This window comes from Pristiophorus japonicus, chromosome 4 (assembly GCF_044704955.1).
Source record: "Pristiophorus japonicus isolate sPriJap1 chromosome 4, sPriJap1.hap1, whole genome shotgun sequence".
NCBI classification, from domain to species: domain Eukaryota; kingdom Metazoa; phylum Chordata; class Chondrichthyes; family Pristiophoridae; genus Pristiophorus; species Pristiophorus japonicus.
The window spans coordinates 48671044-48689981 of NC_091980.1; the positions used below are offsets into that span (position 1 = coordinate 48671044).

At 45.5% G+C, this 18938-nt stretch overlaps 1 protein-coding gene across 1 annotated transcript in view; it reads right to left on the reverse strand.

Moving 5' to 3' along the window:
- LOC139262894 (organic cation/carnitine transporter 2-like) overlaps window positions 1-14953 on the reverse strand; it is a 162705-nt gene extending 147752 nt beyond the window's left edge. The window contains exon 1 of the mRNA XM_070878151.1: window positions 14561-14953. Coding sequence (XP_070734252.1) covers window positions 14561-14950 — 390 coding nt within the window. The 5' untranslated portion in view covers window positions 14951-14953. The remainder of the gene's footprint in view (window positions 1-14560) is intronic.
- Window positions 14954-18938: the final 3985 nt, after the last annotated feature.

Sequence of the window (18938 nt, forward strand, 5' to 3'; positions counted from 1 at the left end):
TTGCTATTGAAAAATGCTTGGCAAGTTGCTGCAGTGCATCCTGTATATCATAAACATTGCAACAAAGGTACACAGGTGGTGGTGGGAGTGGATGTTTAAGATGGTAGATGGGTGGCCGATCATGCGGACTGTTTTGTCCTGGATGGTGTTGAGCTTATTGCGTGTTGTTGAAGCTGTGCCTATCCAGGTCAGTGGAGAGCATTCCATCACACTCCTGACTTGTGGTGGAGAGGATTTGGGAAACAAGCAGGTGAGCCACTTGCCACTTGCCACTGCTCTGCTCCGCTCCAGCAGCCACGGCATTTATGTGGCTGGTCCAGTTTAATTTTTTGCTGACCCACAGGACGTTGATAGTGGGTGATTCAACAGTAGTAATGCCATTGAATGTCATGGGGAGGTGGTTAGACTCCCACTTGTTGGAGATGGTGATTTCCTAATCCTTGTGTGATGCCATTGTTACTTGCCATTAATCAGCCCAAGTCTGGATGTTGCCAGATCTTGCTGCTCGCAGACATGGACTGCTTCGTTATCTGAGGAATTGTGAATGGAGCTGAACACTGTGCATAGAATCATAGAATCTTAGAATAGTACAGCACAGAAGGAGGCCATTCAGCCCATCGAACCTGTGCCAGCTCGCTGTAAGAGCACATCAACTATTTCCACTCCCCTGCCTATCCCCACAGCCCTGCAATGTTTTCTCCCTTCAAATATTGATCCAATTCCCTTTTTCTTTTGAAAGCTACTATTGAATCTGTATCCACCACCCTATCAGACAGTGCATTCTAAATTGTAACCACTCATTACGTTAAAAAGTTTTTCCTCATGTTGGCTCTGGTTCTTCAGGCTCAAATTTAGCCATGACTTGCTCCAATGTTTTTGGAGTAAGTTGTTTTTTCTGGCGTAAGTTAAAAAACACTATTTTCCCCAATAAACTTGCTCCAGAGTAACTCAGTTCAGTACGATTTATTTCAGTTGAGTTTTTTTTTTCAAAACGGGGAGTTCCCAGTCACTTAGGCTAGTTTTGGCCATTTATGCCACTTTGGCCAGTGAAAACTTACTCCTAATTGACTTAGATCAGCGTATGTGGCTAGCTTTGAAAAACCTTGTGGGCAGTAAAGAAATCGGCGCACATTAGTGCATCAGCGGACATTCGGCCTGGGATAGCAGCGGGAAGGGAACCGGAGGGGACCAGAAACTAAACAACCAAGCACCAAACATTGCAAGGAAAAGCTCGAACAATTAAAATACTAATAAGATAGTATTTCCGATCTTAAGTAATTCCTATCTTAATCTTTAAAGTCGGCCCAGGAAGGCAGCTGGCCAGCCTGTGCATGAGGCCATTCGGCCTGGGATAGGGGTGGCAAGACAGTTGGCCAGGGCGAGGGGCGGTTGCAAATGAATGGGGGGGGCGGTGTGGAAGCAGAGCGACCGAACGCGTCATCAGTGGGCGGGCGGGGGGGTGGTGGAAGAGAGAGATGCTGCCCTTTAAATCAATGGGGGGCGGGGGGCGAAGCAGAGCGATCGAACGTGGCATCGATGGGGGGGGGGGGGGCGGGGGAGAAAGAGATGCTTGCTGCCCTGTAAATCAACGGTGGGGAGCTAAGCAGAGCGACCGAACAGAGCATCGTGGGGGGGGGGGGGGGCGGGGCGGGGAGAGAGAGTGAGAGTTACCTTTAAAAATGGACAGGTGACACGTTTCGGCCACACTGAGCATGCGCACACATCGGGCCTGACACCAATGCCGGCAGAGTTTCTGGTGCAGGGCCTTAGCTCCGCCCCCCCAATCGACTGGCCAGGCTGCGCCAAGCCACGGGACACGCAGCAGAGTGGACAGGATGGGGGCACATTTTTTTTGCGCCGCTTTAAGCGCACAAATTCGCCGCATCTCGGGTGAATGTGCCGAAAAAAGGGGTTGGGGAAAATTGAACCCTTCAATTTTAAACTGGACTTTAGAGAGTCCACATTTATTGTACCAGGTTGACAGACTGCTCCCTAAGAATAATGGTGGAGAGGGGAAAGGAAAGAATGCTTTCAGTATATCATACTTCCCCATTTAGAGAATACAAAATCGTAATTAAACCTCGTTTTAACCTATGAAAAATATAATCTCCTCAGTAAAGACCAGCCACAGTGATTCTGAAAGGAGATGCTCAGATATGGCAAATCATCACTAAGGAGCTCTCAAGGCATCAGCCTAGACACCGACAGTTTTCACAACTCCAGACTCATATAGTCCAGCAAGTCATTCAGTTATAACAAACTGCTTACGAAGAACCATAATAAGAATAAAATCAGACAGAACTCCCAGCTTCGACCGAGGCAACGGCTTCAGACACGACAATGGCACCTAGTCAACCCTGCAAAGTCCCCCTCACTAACATCTGGGGACTTGCCAAAATTGGGACAAGTGGCCCTCAAATCTGATATCAGGTCTACAGGGCTGTAGTGATACCCGCCCTCCTATATGGCTCAGAGACGTGAACTATATACAGTAGACACCTCAAATCGCTGGAGAAATACTACCAACGATGTCTCCGCAAGATCCTGCAAATCCCCTGGGAGGATAGGTGCACCAACATCAGTGTTCTCGATCAGGCCAATATCCCCAGCATCGAAGCAGTGACCACACTTGACCAGCTCCATTGAGCAGGCCACATTGTTTGCATGCCTGACACAAGACTCCCAAAGCAAGCGCTCTACTCGGAACTCCTATACAGCAAGCGATCCCCAGGTGGGCAGAGGAAATGTTTCAAGGACACCCTCAAAGCCTCCTTGATAAAGTGCAACATTCCCACTGACACCTGGGAATCCCTGGCCAAAGACCGCCTTAAGTGGAGGAAGAGCATCCGGAAGGACGCTGAACATCTCGAGTCTCGTCGCTGAGAGCATGCAGAAAACAAGCACAGGCAGCGGAAGGACCATGCGGCAAACCAGACTACCCACCCACCCTTTCCTCCAACCACTGTCTGTCCCACCTGTGACAGAGACTGTAATTCTCATATTGGACTGTTCAGTCACCTGAGAACTCACTTTTAGAGTGGAAGCAAATCGTCCTTGATTTCAAGGGACTGTCTATGATGAAAGAATATATCACATTAGCGATGACGATAGGATAATCGGATTCCATAGCTGAAATTTTTGCTGGTGGATAATCCAGCCAACAGAGCAACTTTGAGTCGTTAGTTTTTTCGCAGAACAGCTAAAAATCTAAGATAAATTACAAGCATACTTGGCTGAACTGTCAGAGTCCATATAGCTGTGCTTATGGGAATAATAGGATGCTCGGGTGAGTTCCATCATGACCGAGAGACTTTCGGTACTTATGTGGAGTGGCTAGACATGTTTTTCACTGCGAATAGTATTGTCAAAGTCCCCAATGATGAAAACCGCAAGCACGTGCTTTGAGAAAGTAAATGGACTATTTTTTTGATTGAAGCAAACCCTGAGGTATATGAATCCCTGAAAAATGTCCTTGTCCTGTCAAGCCAAAGGACATGCCACTGACGGAGATTCCGCATTACAGTCCCGAGTCCCTGGAAATTGCTGAAAGTTATTGTTTTGGAATAAAAAAATCAATTAACTGACAAGAGTATCAGTGAGTACATTGTAGCTTTAAAAAAAAGTTATCCATTCACTGCCATTTCAGAAAATTTCAGGATCAAGCATTGCGTGACCACTTTGTTTGTGGGATGAAAAATGAAGCAATCAGAAGGATATTATTGACAACCCCTAACTTGACTTTGATTTAGATTGTCAGACAGCTATTTCAATGTATATAGCCGACCAATACTCCAGAGAATTTCGCACCATTTCCAGTCGTCAGATAACCAAGGTGAATCACCTGCAAGTTAAAAGTAAAAGGCAGTTGGGTCCCAAGACTTCAGCAACTAGCCAAGATAACAGTGCATTTAAGTCATGCTGTCAGTGTCTGGGACAACACCTCACTCAAAGCTGTCCATATGTGAAGGCAGAGTGTTTCTACTGCAAGAAAACTGGGCGTCTTGCAAAGGCATGCCGACTGGAGAGTATACTAACTTTCAATGCTAGATGTAGAAATCATCAGACACTACAAAGCATTGAAAAGAAGCAACAGGACGAGGATGTTCTCGAGATGCACGTCATCAGGAGCACAACAACAATTTGTGATGTATCATCAAACAAATAAATGTTGCAGGAACCAGGATACCCATGGAAATTAATACTGGTGCATACGTGAGCGTAGTACCGGAATCGTTATATTTTGACAATGTTGCATGAATTTCCACTGGAGAAATTGAAGGTACAGCTGCGAGGCTACTCAGGAGAGCAAATCCCTGTGGTAGGATATATCACCAGGTCGGTGAAATACAAGGATCAGTTTCAGAGCTTGCCTCTCATAATAGTGACAGGAGACAAGCCTGCCTTGATAGGTAGAAATTGGTTGGGATCACTGAAGCTGGATTGGAATGAGATTTTTTGTGTGGAAACAAAATTTTCATTGAAGGATGATGTAATCAAACAGTATCTGAAGGTGTTCCGTGAAACATCATTTGAAGCAGGGTGATATGATGGAACCTTTGTATGTTTCACATCATTTCTACTCATGAACTGCAGAAATTCTTCTGAATAAAATTGCGACCCATTATCAGGCACAATTTCTTCTGGGAACAAAATAATCTTTGCGATCCAAGACTTCAAGGCGAATGTCAGAGTACAGAAGGATGCAAGATCAGTTTACTGCAAGCCACGTCACGTACCATACACACTCAAGGGTAAGGTTGGGCCAGAACTCAAAAGACTAGAAACTGAGGACATTATCTCGAAGTAGAAGAAGTGTTCTATTTTTATACATTGATGAACTGCTAGTCACAGCTGAAGAGATTGGTATAGCAACCAAACGTGACTCAGTTATGTCAAAGGAAAGGTACATAGCAAATGGCTGGCCAAACCAAGTATCAGAGGAAGATATTGATCTATACTTTGTTCGTAGGAATGAGTTATCAGTGGCTAAAGATTTAATTATGTAGGGTGCAAGAGTAGTTATTCCAAATAAGTTCAGGTCCAAATTGTTAGGAGATCTTCATGACCAGCACCTAGGAATGTGCTTGACCAAGAGTTTTGCACGCAGTTACAGAGTATATCGTTAGTCAGTGTACAACATGTCAATCAGTAGGCAAGAAACCACTATCTGTACCATTACAGCCGTGGAAATGGCCTCTCAGGGTGTGGCAAAGATTACATATAGATTTTGCGGAGCTAGAAGGACAATAATTGCTGATTGTGATTGATAGTCATTCAAAGTGGGCTGAGGTGTTTCCGATGCGGAAAATAACAACAAGTAAAACACTAGACAATTCGCAAAGATTATTTTGTTCCCAGAAGAAATTGTGCCTGATAATGGGCCACAATTTTATTCAGAAGAATTTCTGTAGTTCATGAGCAGAAATGATGTGAAACATACAAAGGTTCCACCATATCACCCTGCTTCAAATGATGCAGCAATGCAAATTGTAAAACTTGCCTCACCAAGCAAATGGTGGATCCAAATATAAAGAAATGGTAGTTGTTGTTGGACCAAAAACTAGCAAATTTTCTGATTACTTAACGTAATACTCCGATTACCTCTATTGGTAGAACACCAGCAGAGTTATTTCTCAAACTCTGAGGATGTAATGGTAGAGTGGACAAAGAAGAACCAGTGGATGTGGTGTATTTGGACTTTCAAAAGGCTTTTGACAAGGTCCCACACAAGAGATTGGTGTGCAAAATTAAAGCACGTGGTATTGGGGGTAATGTACTAACGTGGATAGAGAACAGGTTGGCAGACAGGAAACAGAGAGTCGGGATAAACGAGTTATTTTCAAAATGGCAGGCAGTGACTAGTAGGGTGCCGCAGGGCTCAGTGCTGGGACCCCAGCTATTTACAATATACATTAATGATTTAGATGAAGGAATTGAGTGTAATATCTCCAAGTTTGCAGATGACACTAACCTGGGTGGCGGTGTGAGCTGTGAGGAGGACACTAAGAGGCTGCAGGGTGACTTGGATAGGTTAGGTGAGTGGGTAAACGCATGGCAGATGCAGTGTGATATGGATAAATGTGAGGTTATCCACTTTGATGGCAAAAACACGAAGGCAGAATATTATCATATTTTGTTGTGTATATCCATGCAAGTTATGTATGATTATTTTGTTATGATTAATTCTTCATTAAGTAGGGAGACGTGGACTACTGCTCCACCTAGTGCACTACTGATGTAAATACAATAAAAGGGTCATGTGACTAAGGCACATGATGACAGTTTCTGTTGGAGCCATCTTGTAGAGTGTGTTTGTTAGTGATGTCGGAAAGAATATATCACAAGACAGGCCCATCAGTGGCACAGTGGTATGCAGTCGGGAGGGAGTTCCCAACATTGACTCTGGAACCAATTAAGTCTCATGGCTTCAAGTCAAGTCTCGGCAAGTCAACCTCCTGGTGATTACCACGTATCACCCTTCCTTAGCTGATGAATCAGTACTCATCCATGTTGAACACCACTTGGAAGAAGCACTGAGGGTGGGTGGGCATACAATGTACTCTGAGTGGGGGACTTCAATGTCCGTCACCAAGAGTGGATTGGTAGCACAACTATTGACCGAGCTGGCCGAGACCTGAAGGACATAGCTGCCAGACTGGGCCTGTGGCAGGTGGTGAACCAACACGAGGGATATACCTACTTGACCTCGTCCTCCTCAGTCTACCTTTCACAGATGCATCTGTCCATGACAGCATTGGTAGCAATGACCACCGCACAGTCCTTGTGGGAGACAAAGTCCCGTCTTCACACTGAGGACACACTCCATCGTGTTGTGTGGCACTACCACTGTGCTAAATGGGATAGATTCGGAACAGATCTAGCAGTTCAAAACTGGGCATCTATGAGGCACTGTGGGCCATCAGCAGCAGCAAACATTTTTTCCACCACAATCTGTAACCTCATAGCCCAGCATATCACTCACTCTACCATTACCATCAAGCCAGGGGATGAACCCTGGTTCAATGAGGAACTCAGAAGAGCATACACCAGGCATACCTAAAAATGAGCTGCCAAACTGGAAAAGCTGCAACACAGAATCATATGCATGCTAAACAGTTGAATGAGCATGCTATGGACAGAGCTAATCGATCCCACAATCAACAGGTCAGATCAAAGCTCAATAGTCATGCCACAGCCAGTCATGAATGGTGTTAGACAATGAAACAAATAACGGGGGGAGGAGGTTCTATGAATATCCACATCCTCAATGATAGTGGAGGCCAGCACGCAAATGTAAAAGACAAGGCTGACGCATTTGCAACCATCTTCAGCCAGAAGTGCCGAGTGGATGATCCATATCAGCCACCCGCTGAGCTCCCCACCATCACAGAAGCCAATCTTCAGCCAAATTAATTCACTCCACATGATATCAAGAAATGACTGAGTGCATTGGATACAGCAAAGGCAATGGGTTCCTTCAACATGGCAGCTGTTGTGCTGAAGACTTGTACTCCAGGCAGCATTCTTTGCCGACCACAAAAATCCAGATGGTAACGCCTTTATATACTGCTCCTCCAGCAAACATCTGACCGCATGCCGCCTCCTCTTCCTACTGTTATTAACGGCAAACGCTCAGGCAGGAGGTGGAAGCAAAGTTAGGGTCCAGGGTGGTAATGGGGCGATGCGCAGGACGATGATATCACGATCTCCGAGTGCAGGAGATTGTGACGCAAGGGATTACCGCCACCCCAAACCTCCAGGAAAATTTAGCGGTCGTCATTTATTTAGCCGTGCCCCATTGGTAAGTCGTTAGTGCACCGTTATCATCCCCTGGAGGCGCTAACAGAAAGTACAAATTAGCCAGATTTGTCCCCCTATGTCTCTGACTGTAGTGCACCATCCCGCTTCATTCCTCTCAATTTCTCTCCAGCCTTTGACACAGTTGACCACACCATCTTCCTGCAATGCCTCTTCTCCATCATCCCATTGAGTGGAACTGCCCTCGTCCTGTTTCACTTATCCAGTCATAGCCAGAGAATATCCTGCAGTGGCTTCTCTTCCCGCTCCTGCATCAATATTTCCAGTGTCCCCCAAAGATCTATCCTTGACCCCCCCTCCTATTTTTTATCTACATGATGCCCCTCGGCAACATCATCTGAAAACACAGGGTCAGTTTCCAGAAATGCACTGATGATATCCTGCTCTACCTCACCAGCACCTCTCTCAACCTCTCCACTGTCTCTAAATTGTCAGACTGCTTGTCCGACACCAGTACTGAATGAATAGAAATTTCCTCCAACTAAATATTGGGAAGACCAAAGCCATTGTCTTTGATCCCCATCATAAGCTCTATTCATTCTCCGTGGCAACTGCCTGAGGCTGAACTAGACTGTTCACAACCTTAGTGCTGTATTTGACTCTGACTTGAGCTTCCAACCACATATCCGCATCATCACTAAAACCACATATTTTCACCTCGGTAACATCACTCGACTCTACCCCTATCTCAGTTCATAGGAACATTGAAACATAGAAACATAGAAATTTACAGTGCTGAAGGAGGACATTCTGGCCCATCGTGTTCACGCCGGCCGACAAAGAGCCACCCGGCCCTTGCTCAGCAGCCCTAAAGGTTACACATAAACCTGTGAACAAATACGGAAAGGCAAAGAGCACCCAGCCCAAACAATCCACCTCACCACAACTGCGACACCCCTTATACTAAAACATTCTACACTCCACCCCAACCGGAGCCATGTGATCTCCTGGGAAAGGCAAAAACTAGATAAAATCCCAGGCCAATTTAGGGAGAAGAATCTGGGAAAATTCCTTTCCAACCCATCCAGGCGATCGAAACTAGTCCAGGCGATCACCCTGGCCGTATTCTATTCCCTGCAGTACTTACCATTATATCTGCTCCGTCCAACAAAAGGTCATCCAGTCTAATCCCAATGACCAGCTCTACGTCTGTAACCCTGCAGGTTACTGCACTTTAAGTGCCCATCCAACCATCTCTTAAAAGTGATGAGGGTTTGCTGCATTCACCACTCTTCCAGGCAACAAGTTCCAGATCCCCACAAACACTCTGCGTAAAGAAGCCCACCCTCCCTCAAATCCCCTCTAAACCTTCCATCAACCACCTTAAAACTATGCCCCCTCGAAATAGACACCTCCACCAGTGGAAATAGACCTTTACTATCCACTATGTCCAGGCCCGTCAATATTTTGTACACCTCAATGAGGTCTCCTCTCAACCTTCTTGTTCCAATAAGAACAAACCCAGCCTATCCAATCTGTCCTCATAACTAAGATTCTCCATTCCAGACAGCATCCTTATAAATCTCCTCTGCACCCACTCTAGTGCAATCACGTCCTTCCTATAAAACGGCGACCAGAACTGCACGCAATGCTACAGCTGTGGCCCAGCCAAAGTATTGTATAATTTAAGCATAACCTCCCTGCTCTTATATTCTATGCCTCGGCCAATAAAGGCAAGAATTCCGTATGCCTTCTTAACCACCTTATCCACCTGGCCTGTTACTTTCAGGGATCTGTGGACAAAGTCCCTTTGTTCATCTACACTATTAAGTGGCCTACCGCTTAATTGTATACCCTTTCCTTATTAGCCCTCCCAAAGTGCATCACCTCACACTTCTCTGAATTAAACTCCATTTGCCACTGCTCTGCCCACCTGACCAGTAGATTGATATCCTCCTGCAGCCCATGATTTTCCTCTTCATTATCAACCACACAGTCAATTTTAGTTTGTCTGCAAACTTCTAAATCATACTCCCTATATTCAAATCTAAATCATTGATATATACCACAAAAAGCAAGGGTCCCAGTACTGAGCCCTGCGGAACACCACTGGAAACATTCTTCCAATCACAAAAAAGTCATCAATCATTAACCTTTGCTTCCTACCTCCAAGCCAATTTTGGATCCAACTTGAAACTTTGCCCTGTATCCCATGGGATTTAACCTTCATGACCAGTCTATCATGTGGGACCGTATCAAAATCTTTGCTAAAGTCCATATATACTACATCATATGCACTACCCTCATCGACCCTCTTGGTTACCTCCTCAAAATATTCAATTAGGTTCGTCAGACATGATTTTCCCTTAACAAATCCATGCTGACTGTCCTTAATTAATCGTTGCCTTTCCAAATGCAGATTTATCCTGTCTTTCAGGATTTTTTCCAATAGTTTTCCCGCCACTGAGGTTAGGCTGACAGGCCTGTAATTACTCGACCTGTCCCTTTCTCCCTTCTTAAACAAGGGTACTACATTAGCAGTCCTCCAATACTCCGGCACCATGCGCAGATCCAAACAGGACTGGAAAATGATGGTCAAGGCCTCTGCTATTTCCTCTTTTACTTCGCTCAATAGCCTGGGATGCATTTCATCCGGGTCTGGGGACTTATCTACTTTAAAAGCTGTTAAACCCCTTAATATTTCCTCTCTCATTATATTTATTTCATCCAGAATATCACACTCCTCGACAGCAATATCTGCATTGCCCCTTTCCTTTGTGAAAACATATGCAAAGTATTCGTTAACAACCCTCCCAACATCTTCCGCCTCCACACAAAGATTACCCTCGTGGTCTCTAATAGGCCCTACCCTTTCTTTAGTTACCCTCTTAATCTTAATATATTTATAGAACATCATAGGATTTTCCTTAATTTTACTGGCTAAGAATTTCTCGTGCTCTCTCTTAGCATTCCTAATATCCTTTTTAATTTTGCCTCTTAACTTTCTATATTCCTCTAAAGATTCTATGGTGTGTAGCCATTGATATATGACATAAATGTCCCTTTTTTTCTTAATCCTCCCCTTTAAGTCCTTAGACATCCACGGGGCTCTAGAATTATTTTTCCTAACCTTTTTCTTTAAGGGCACATGTTTGGCCTGAGCCTTCCGGATCTCCTCAATAAATGCCTCCCACGGTTCTGACACTAATTTACCCTCAAGTAGCTGTTTTCAGTCCACCATGGCCAAATCACTCCTTAACTTAGCAAAATTAGCTTTTCCCCAATTCGGAACTTTTATTCCAGGCCGATCCTTGTCCTTATCCATAACCAACTTGAATCTGACTGAATTATGGTCACTGGTACCCAAGTGCTCTCCCACTAACACCCCTTCAACCTGCCCGGCTTCATTCCCCAAAACTAAATCCAAGACCGCCCCCTCTCCTGTTGGTCTTGCTAATACTGACTAAAAAAGTTTTCTTGAATGCATTTCAAGAATTCTGCACCCTCTATACCCTTCACACTAAATTTGTCCCAATCAATATTTGGATAGTTAAAATCCCCTACTATTACTACCCTATGGCTTTTGGACTTCACAGCAAGTTGCCTACATATTTTCTCCTCTATCTCCCTCCCACTGATTGGGGGTCTATAATACACACCCAGCAGTGTGATTGCCCCTTTTTTATTTTTCAATTCGACCCATATGGCTTCATTTGATGATCCCTCTAACATATCATCCCTCCTCACCGCTGTAATATTTTCTTCAATCAGTACCGCAACCACCCCCCCCCCCCTCCCTTTTTATCCCCTCTCTATCTTGTCCAAAAATCCTATAGCCAGGAATATTGATCTGCCAAACCTGCCCATCTTTCAGTCATGTTTCTGTAATGGCTATAAAGTCATACTCCCAAGTGTCTACCTGTGCTCTTATCCACCTTATTCGCTATACTCCTTGCATTAAAGTATATACCATTCAGCACAGGAAGACCTCCTTGCTTACTACATCCCAGCCCTGTTTCCTCTGTCTTGCAGATTCGCTTTCTAGATTCTTGCTATCCAATTTCAGGTTTACTTCCTTCCCTTTTGAATTTGTTCTCAGGTTCCCATCCCCCTGCCAAGCTAGTTTAAACTCTCCCCAACAGCACTAGCAAAACTCCCCACGAGGATAATGGTCCCGGCACTGTTGAGGTGCAACCCATCCAGTTTGTACAGGTCCCATCTCCCCCAGAAGCAGTCCCAATGCCTCAAGAACTTAAAGCCCTCCCTCCTACACCAACTTTCCAGGCAAGTGTTCATCCTCTCTATCCTTCTATTCTTATAGTCAATAGCATGTGGCACTGGTAGAAACCTGGAGATGACTACTTTTGAGGTCCTATCCTTTAATTTTCTTCCTAGCTCCCTGAATTCTTCCTGTAGGACCTCATCCCTGATTTTACCTATGTTGTTGGTCCCGATATGGACCATGACCTCTAGCTCTTTACACTCCCCCCGCAGGATGCCCTGCATCCACTCTGTGACATCCTTGACCCTGGCACCAGGGAGGCACAAAACCATTCGGGAGTCACGTCTGCGGCCGCAGAAACACCTGTCTGTTCCCCTAACTATAGAATCCCCTATCACTCGGGCTCTGTTGTTCTTCATCCCTCCCCCCTGTGCAGCTGAGCCACCTGTAGTGCCTTGGAATTGACTCTGGCTGCACTCCCCAGAGGCACCATCATTCTTACCGATACTCAGAAGTGAATATTAGTTTGAAAGCGAGATGAACTCACAGGGGAACTCCTGCTCTACCTGCCTAGCACTCTTACTACGCCTGGTGGTCACCCACTTTCCCTCTACCTGCACACCTTTAAGCTACGGGGTGACCCCCTCCTGAAACGTGCTATCCATGTAGTTCTGAGCCTCGAGGATGCACCTTATTGACTCCACCCGCTGCTCCAGCTCCGAAACACGGAGCTTGAGTAGTTGAAGCTGGAGACACCTCCTGCACACATGGTTGTCTCGGCTGCACTGAAACCCTTGTCCATGTCTTTGTTACCTTTAACCTTGACTATTCCAATGCACTCAGACGCCCTCGCAAATTCCACCCTCCAAATATTTGAGCTCATCCAAAACTCTGCTGCACGTATCCTGACTCGCACCAAGTCCCGTTCATCCACCACTCCTGTGCTCGCTGACCCACATTGGCTCCTGGTTAATCAATGCCTTGATATTAAACTCCACCCTCAAAGCCTCCCTGATAAAGTGCAACATCCCCACTGACCCCTGGGAGTCCCTGGCCAAAGACCGCCCTAAGTGGAGGAAGTGCATCCGGGAGGGCTCTGAGCACCTCGAGTCTCATCGCCGAGAGCATGCAGAAATCAAGCGCAGGCAGCGGAAAGAGCATGCGGCAAACCAGTCCCACCCACCCCTTCCCTCAATGACTATCTGTCCAACTTGTCACAGGGACTGTGACTCTCGTATTGGACTGTTCAGCCACCTAACGACTCATTTTAAGAGTGCAAGCAAGTCTTCCTCGATTCCGATGGACTGCCTATGATGATGATTAAAATTCTCACACTTGTTTTCAAATCTCTCCATAGCCTCGTCCCTCCCTATTTCTGAAACCTCCTCCAGCCGTACAACTCTCTGAGATCTCTGCGTTCCTCCAATTCTGACCTCTTGCGCATTCCTGATTTTACTCTCTAAACCATTGGCGACAGTGCCATCAGCTGCCAAGGCCCTCAGCTTTGGAATCCCCTCCCTAAGCCTTTCAACCTTTATAATGGGGTACTGAAGTTGCATGTTCAGCCATGAACTCATTGAATGGTGGTGCAGGCTAGAAGGGCCGAATGGCCTACTCCTGCACCTATTTTCTATGTTTCTATAAACCTCGCTTTCCTCCTATCTTGTTGACCAAGCTTTCGGTCATAAGAACATAAGAAATAGGAGCAGGAGTTGGCCATTTGGCCCCTTGAGCCTGCTCTGCCATTCAATAAGATCATGGCTGATATAATCATGGGCTCATCTACCCTAATATCTCCTTATGTGTGTCGGTGCAAAATTTTATTTGATCACATTCATGTGAAGCGCCCTGGAATGTTTTACTATGTTAAATGCACTATATAAATGCAAGTTGTTGTTGCTACAGTCACTACCTTCGGGGAAGCTGGGGGAATGTTGATCCGGGGAGAAAAGTCAATTCATAAGAAGGTTCTGATCATGAGAGGAAATCAGTTATATCGGAATAAATAGAAACATAAAATATATTGCAGCCCAATCTGTCCGGTCGCAATATCTATCAAATATGTTACCGCACAATACTTCTCATACCCCGCTATCAAATGTTTGTCCAGGTACATATCCAACTCTCTCCTCGATCTGCTGATACAGTCAACCCCGCTGCTTCCCTTGGCAGTCCTTTGCACACATTCACCCCACACTCTGCATCGAGCAGTTGGATCTAAACTGCATTTTCACACTCCCTTTTCTAAATTTGAGGCTGCACCCTCTGGTTGGAGAAGCTCTGACTGTTAAACGAATTGAAGCTGGCGTTGGAAAGTTACATAAATTAGGACAAATCTTTTAGAACTGGAGCAAGTTTAAGGCCGGAGGGGAAAAAGTTCGAGACAGATGTTAAGGTTCAAATTTCGAATGTTTATAGACCCAAGGAAAAATATTAAAGTATATCTGGCCCGAGGCCATGCAAGAGAAAGAATCTGCTCGTTATATTTTGAAAACATCTGAATATATTATATTGATCTTCACAAATGATTCTCAGGTTAACTATTGCCGGTGTGACCACTGTATCCCTTCAGCCACATACCTCGGAGACGATGGTGGAGATGTACTGCTCCTTACTGTACTCCCATCCATCCAAACAGGGCTCCTGTTCTACCTCAGACATATTGAAGGAATCTGAGTCGGGAAATGTCGCCGAAAGATTCATTATCACGTCCAACCGGTACCGACTGCATTTGCTGTACTGGAGTTTGTCTCTTTCTTGTACCAGAGGGATCGTCCGATTCAGCCACGCTTCACTGAGATTCAGATTCCCGGGAATTAAGCAGCGATGCTCTGGAACGTCCCCGACGAACAATATGGACAGTCCGCCGAAGCCGTTCGGAAAGATGCTGAGGCTCAAAAGGAAGAATATAAACCAGTGGTAGGGTCCCCGTTCTCCGAGAAAAGCGGTAATTTCATCGTAATCCCGCATGTTAGTTGCCGCGGGAGGACCGGCAGAAATTTTCTTCCGGAAAACTGCAGCAACTGGCCGATAGAGGGTGGACCAGAAGTTTGATACCTGCATTGTTTCAAAGTCGAAATAATTCTGCACTGTAATACAATCTTCATCCTGCACTATCTCCTCCCTGTACTCTTAAAGCGGACTCTTAGTAAACAACCTGTTTGCCAGCACTGAAGTGTTCTTATTCTTGAGGCAGGAGAAGCTATTTGTTTTTTCCTATGCAACAAAAATAATCACAAAGTGCAAATTCTGTTTACATATTTACTACTGACAAGAATTTATTCAATGCGTTAAATATATCTGTTGGACATAATCTGCGTGGGATTATGGAGGCAGCCCAATCATTCCATCAATATCGGTGAGACATCCAATATATATAACAAGTGGCATCTATCTTGGTGAGTAAATGTTTGATCAAAGAGGTAGGTTTTAAAGGGTGTGGTAAAGGAAGTATTGAAGGGGGGAGGTTTAGGGAGGGAATTTCAAAGAAATAGCTGAAGATAAGTGTCATGTATGTACTTTTGGGATCACTAGCCACTAGATGACATCACTGTTGGAGGCCATTGGGTTGCACACACGTGTTTGCAGCCCAAGTATAAAAGGCCAGCCATTTTGTATATTAATCACTTTGGGCCTTAATAAAGCAGAGCTAAGCTCTTACCTCTTGGAGTTAAACAGTACTCAGTCTAACAGTTATTGCATATACAACATTTGACGATGAGGCAACATGAACCTTTGCATGCAAAAATGAGCACAATTGGATTGTTTGAGCGATTTGTGGAAGGAAAAGATTGGCAGACTTTGTCAGCTGTTTGAGCCAGTTCTTAGTGGCCAACAAAATGGAGGAGGTCGGTGATGCAGATCTGCACCGGACGGTGTTCCTCATGGTTTGCGGTACAAAAATTTATGGTCTGATAAAGAATCTACTCCTGCCTGTGAGTCCAACAGAGAAGACATATGAAGAATTGTGTACACTGCTATAGGACCACCTTAAACCAGACGAAGGCATCAGCATCTTGAGATACAGATTTTACATGCACGTTCGCTCAGAGGGCCAGAATGTGGCAGAATTCGTTGCCGATCTGAGACGTCTAGCGGGACCGTGTAAGTTCGGGGCTGTGCTGGCAGACATGCTATGGGACTTCTTTGTAATCGGCATCAACCACGAGGTGATCCTGCGTAAACTACTGGCAGTGGAGATGTTGGACTTGAACAGGGCCATCATGATCGATCAGTCATGCATGACGACAGATAGAAGTCTAAAGCAGATAGCAGAAAAATCGAAACTCAGCAAGTACTGTAAATATGATTGATTCGGCGTTCGGCAGAGTGGCACATGGCATGGCCTACCCGACTGCGTACACGTAACCTGTGGCTGCCCAAAGTCTGCCAGCGGGAATGCATCCGATTTCTCCATGTTGGCATTGTGGGGAAAATCACTAGCACCAGAAGTGCCGATTTAAGCAATATAGTTGAAAAGGCTGTCTGAGAGTGGGGCATCTCCAGCGCAAGTGTCCGCAGATGAGCAAGCGTGCTGCAACACACCACGTGGAGGATGATGGTCATACTAGCGCGGATCCGGATACGCAATCCGAGATACCAGAGGAGGAAGTGTATGGACTGTACTCGTTCCTAACTAAGAGCAAACAGATAATGATCAAGGTGAAATTTAACAGGGTGCCGGTATCGATGGAACTGGACATAGGGGCAAGTTAATCAATAATGAGCCAGAGGGCATTCGACAAGCTGTGGGATACTAAGGCTATGAGGCCCAGGCTGAGTCCAGTCAATGCCAAGTTGCACACGTACATCAAAGAACTCATAACGGTGATTGGCAATGCCACAATTAAAGTGCTGTATGATGGTGCGGTTCAGGAGTTACCATTATGGATTGTCCCAGGCAATTGCCCAACACTGTTTGGCAGGAACTGGCTTGAAAAAATCAGATGCGATTGGAACGACATCAAGGCATTGTCATCGGAGAAAGATAACAAGTGCCCAAGTACTGAGAAAATTCCCCTCGCTGTTCGAACCAGGCATCGGAAACTTCACGGGAGCCAAGGTACAGATCCATGTGGACTCGGATGCAAGACCAGTCCATCATAAAGTTCGGGCAGTTCTGTATATGATGAGGGAGAAGGTCGAAATCGAACTGGACAGACTCCAGCATGAAGGGATCATATCACTGGTTGAATTTAATGAATGGACCAGCCCCATTGTTCCTGTGCTGAAAAGTGATAGCAGTCAGAATCTGTGGAGACTATAAGGCTACGATCAACAGGGTTTTGAAAGAGGATCAATACCCATTACTGAAGGCTGATGAATTGTTTGCAACGCTAGCCGGGGAAGTCATTCACCAAACTGGACTTGACATCAGCCTACATGACACGGGAGCTGGTCGAGACGTCGGAGAGACTTACGTGCATTAACACGCATAAAGGACTGTTTATTTATCACAGGTGCCCTTTTGGAATTCGCTCGGCTGCAGCAATATTTCAGAGGAACATGGAGAGTCTACTGAAGTCTGTTCCCAGAACCGTCATGTTCCAAGATGACATCCTGATCACAAGTCATGACTCCAAGGAACATCTGAACAACCTAGAAGAGGTTTTACATCGTCTGGACAAAGTGGGACTCAGACTGAAACACTCGAAGTGCGTCTTCATGGCACCGGAGGTCGAATTCCTGGGGAGGAAAATTGCTGCTGATGGCATCAGGCCCACGGACGCAAAAACCAAGGCAATCAAGAATGCATCCAAGCCGCAGAATGTGACAGAGCTGCATTCGTTCCTGAGTCTACTCAACTACTTCGGTAACTTCCTACCTAAATTGAGCACCTTATTAGAACTACTGCACATGCTGCTAAGAAAAGGCGACAACTGGGTGTGGGGTGCGTCTCAAGACAGAGTGTTTGAGAAAGCCACGAATCTGCTTTGCTCTAACAAGCTGCTGGTACATTATGACCCATGTAAACATTTAGTATTGGCCTGTGACGCTTCGTCATATGGAATTGGTTGCGTACTCCAACAATCTAATAAGTCGGGAAAAACTTCAACCAGTCGCATATGCTTCACAAAGTTTGTCGAAAGCGGAAAGAGCCTACAGCATGGTAGAGAAAGAAGCACTAGCTTGTGTGTATGAGGTTAAAAAGATGCATCAGTACCTGTTTGATCTTTGGTTTCAACTGGAGACAGATCATAAGCCGCTCATTTCTCTGTTCTCTGAAAACAAAGGTATCAATACCAATGCTTCATCCCGTATCCAGAGGTGGGCGTAACATTATTCGCTTATGATTATGTCATTCGCTATAGACCTGGCACTGAGAATTGTGCCAATGCTTTGAGCCGTCTGCCGTTGCCCACACTGGAGGTGGAAACGCCACAATTGGTGGACCTATTGTTAGTTATGGATGCTTTTGCGAGTGAAGGAACCCCTTTCACGGCTCAGCAAGTTAAGACCTGGACCAGCCAGGACCCAATTTTATTGGTGGTAAAGAGTTGCATCCTCAAAGCTGATTGGTCTGCCATACCCAAGCAAATGTGTGAGGAGACCAAACCTTACATTCGTCGCAAAGACGAACTGTCTATTCAGTTGGATTATATACTGTGGGGCAATCGTGTTGTTATGCCCAAGAAAGGGAGAGAGAAATTTGTACGTGAGCTACAGAGCACACATCCCGGCATTGTAATGATGATAGCCATCACCAGGTCTCATGTATGGTGGCCAGGAATTGATTCTGAGCTGGAATCATGTGTGCATCAGTGCAACATTTGCATGCAGCTCAGCAAAGCATCAGCGGAATTGTCGCTGAGTCTGTGGTCGTGGCTGTCCAAACCATGGTCCAGGATCCACATTAACTTTGCAGGTCCCTTCCTGAGAAGATGTTTTTCGTTGTGGTGGATGCTTTTTGAAGTGGATAGAGTGTATACTCATGTCATCCAGCACATCCATAGCTACC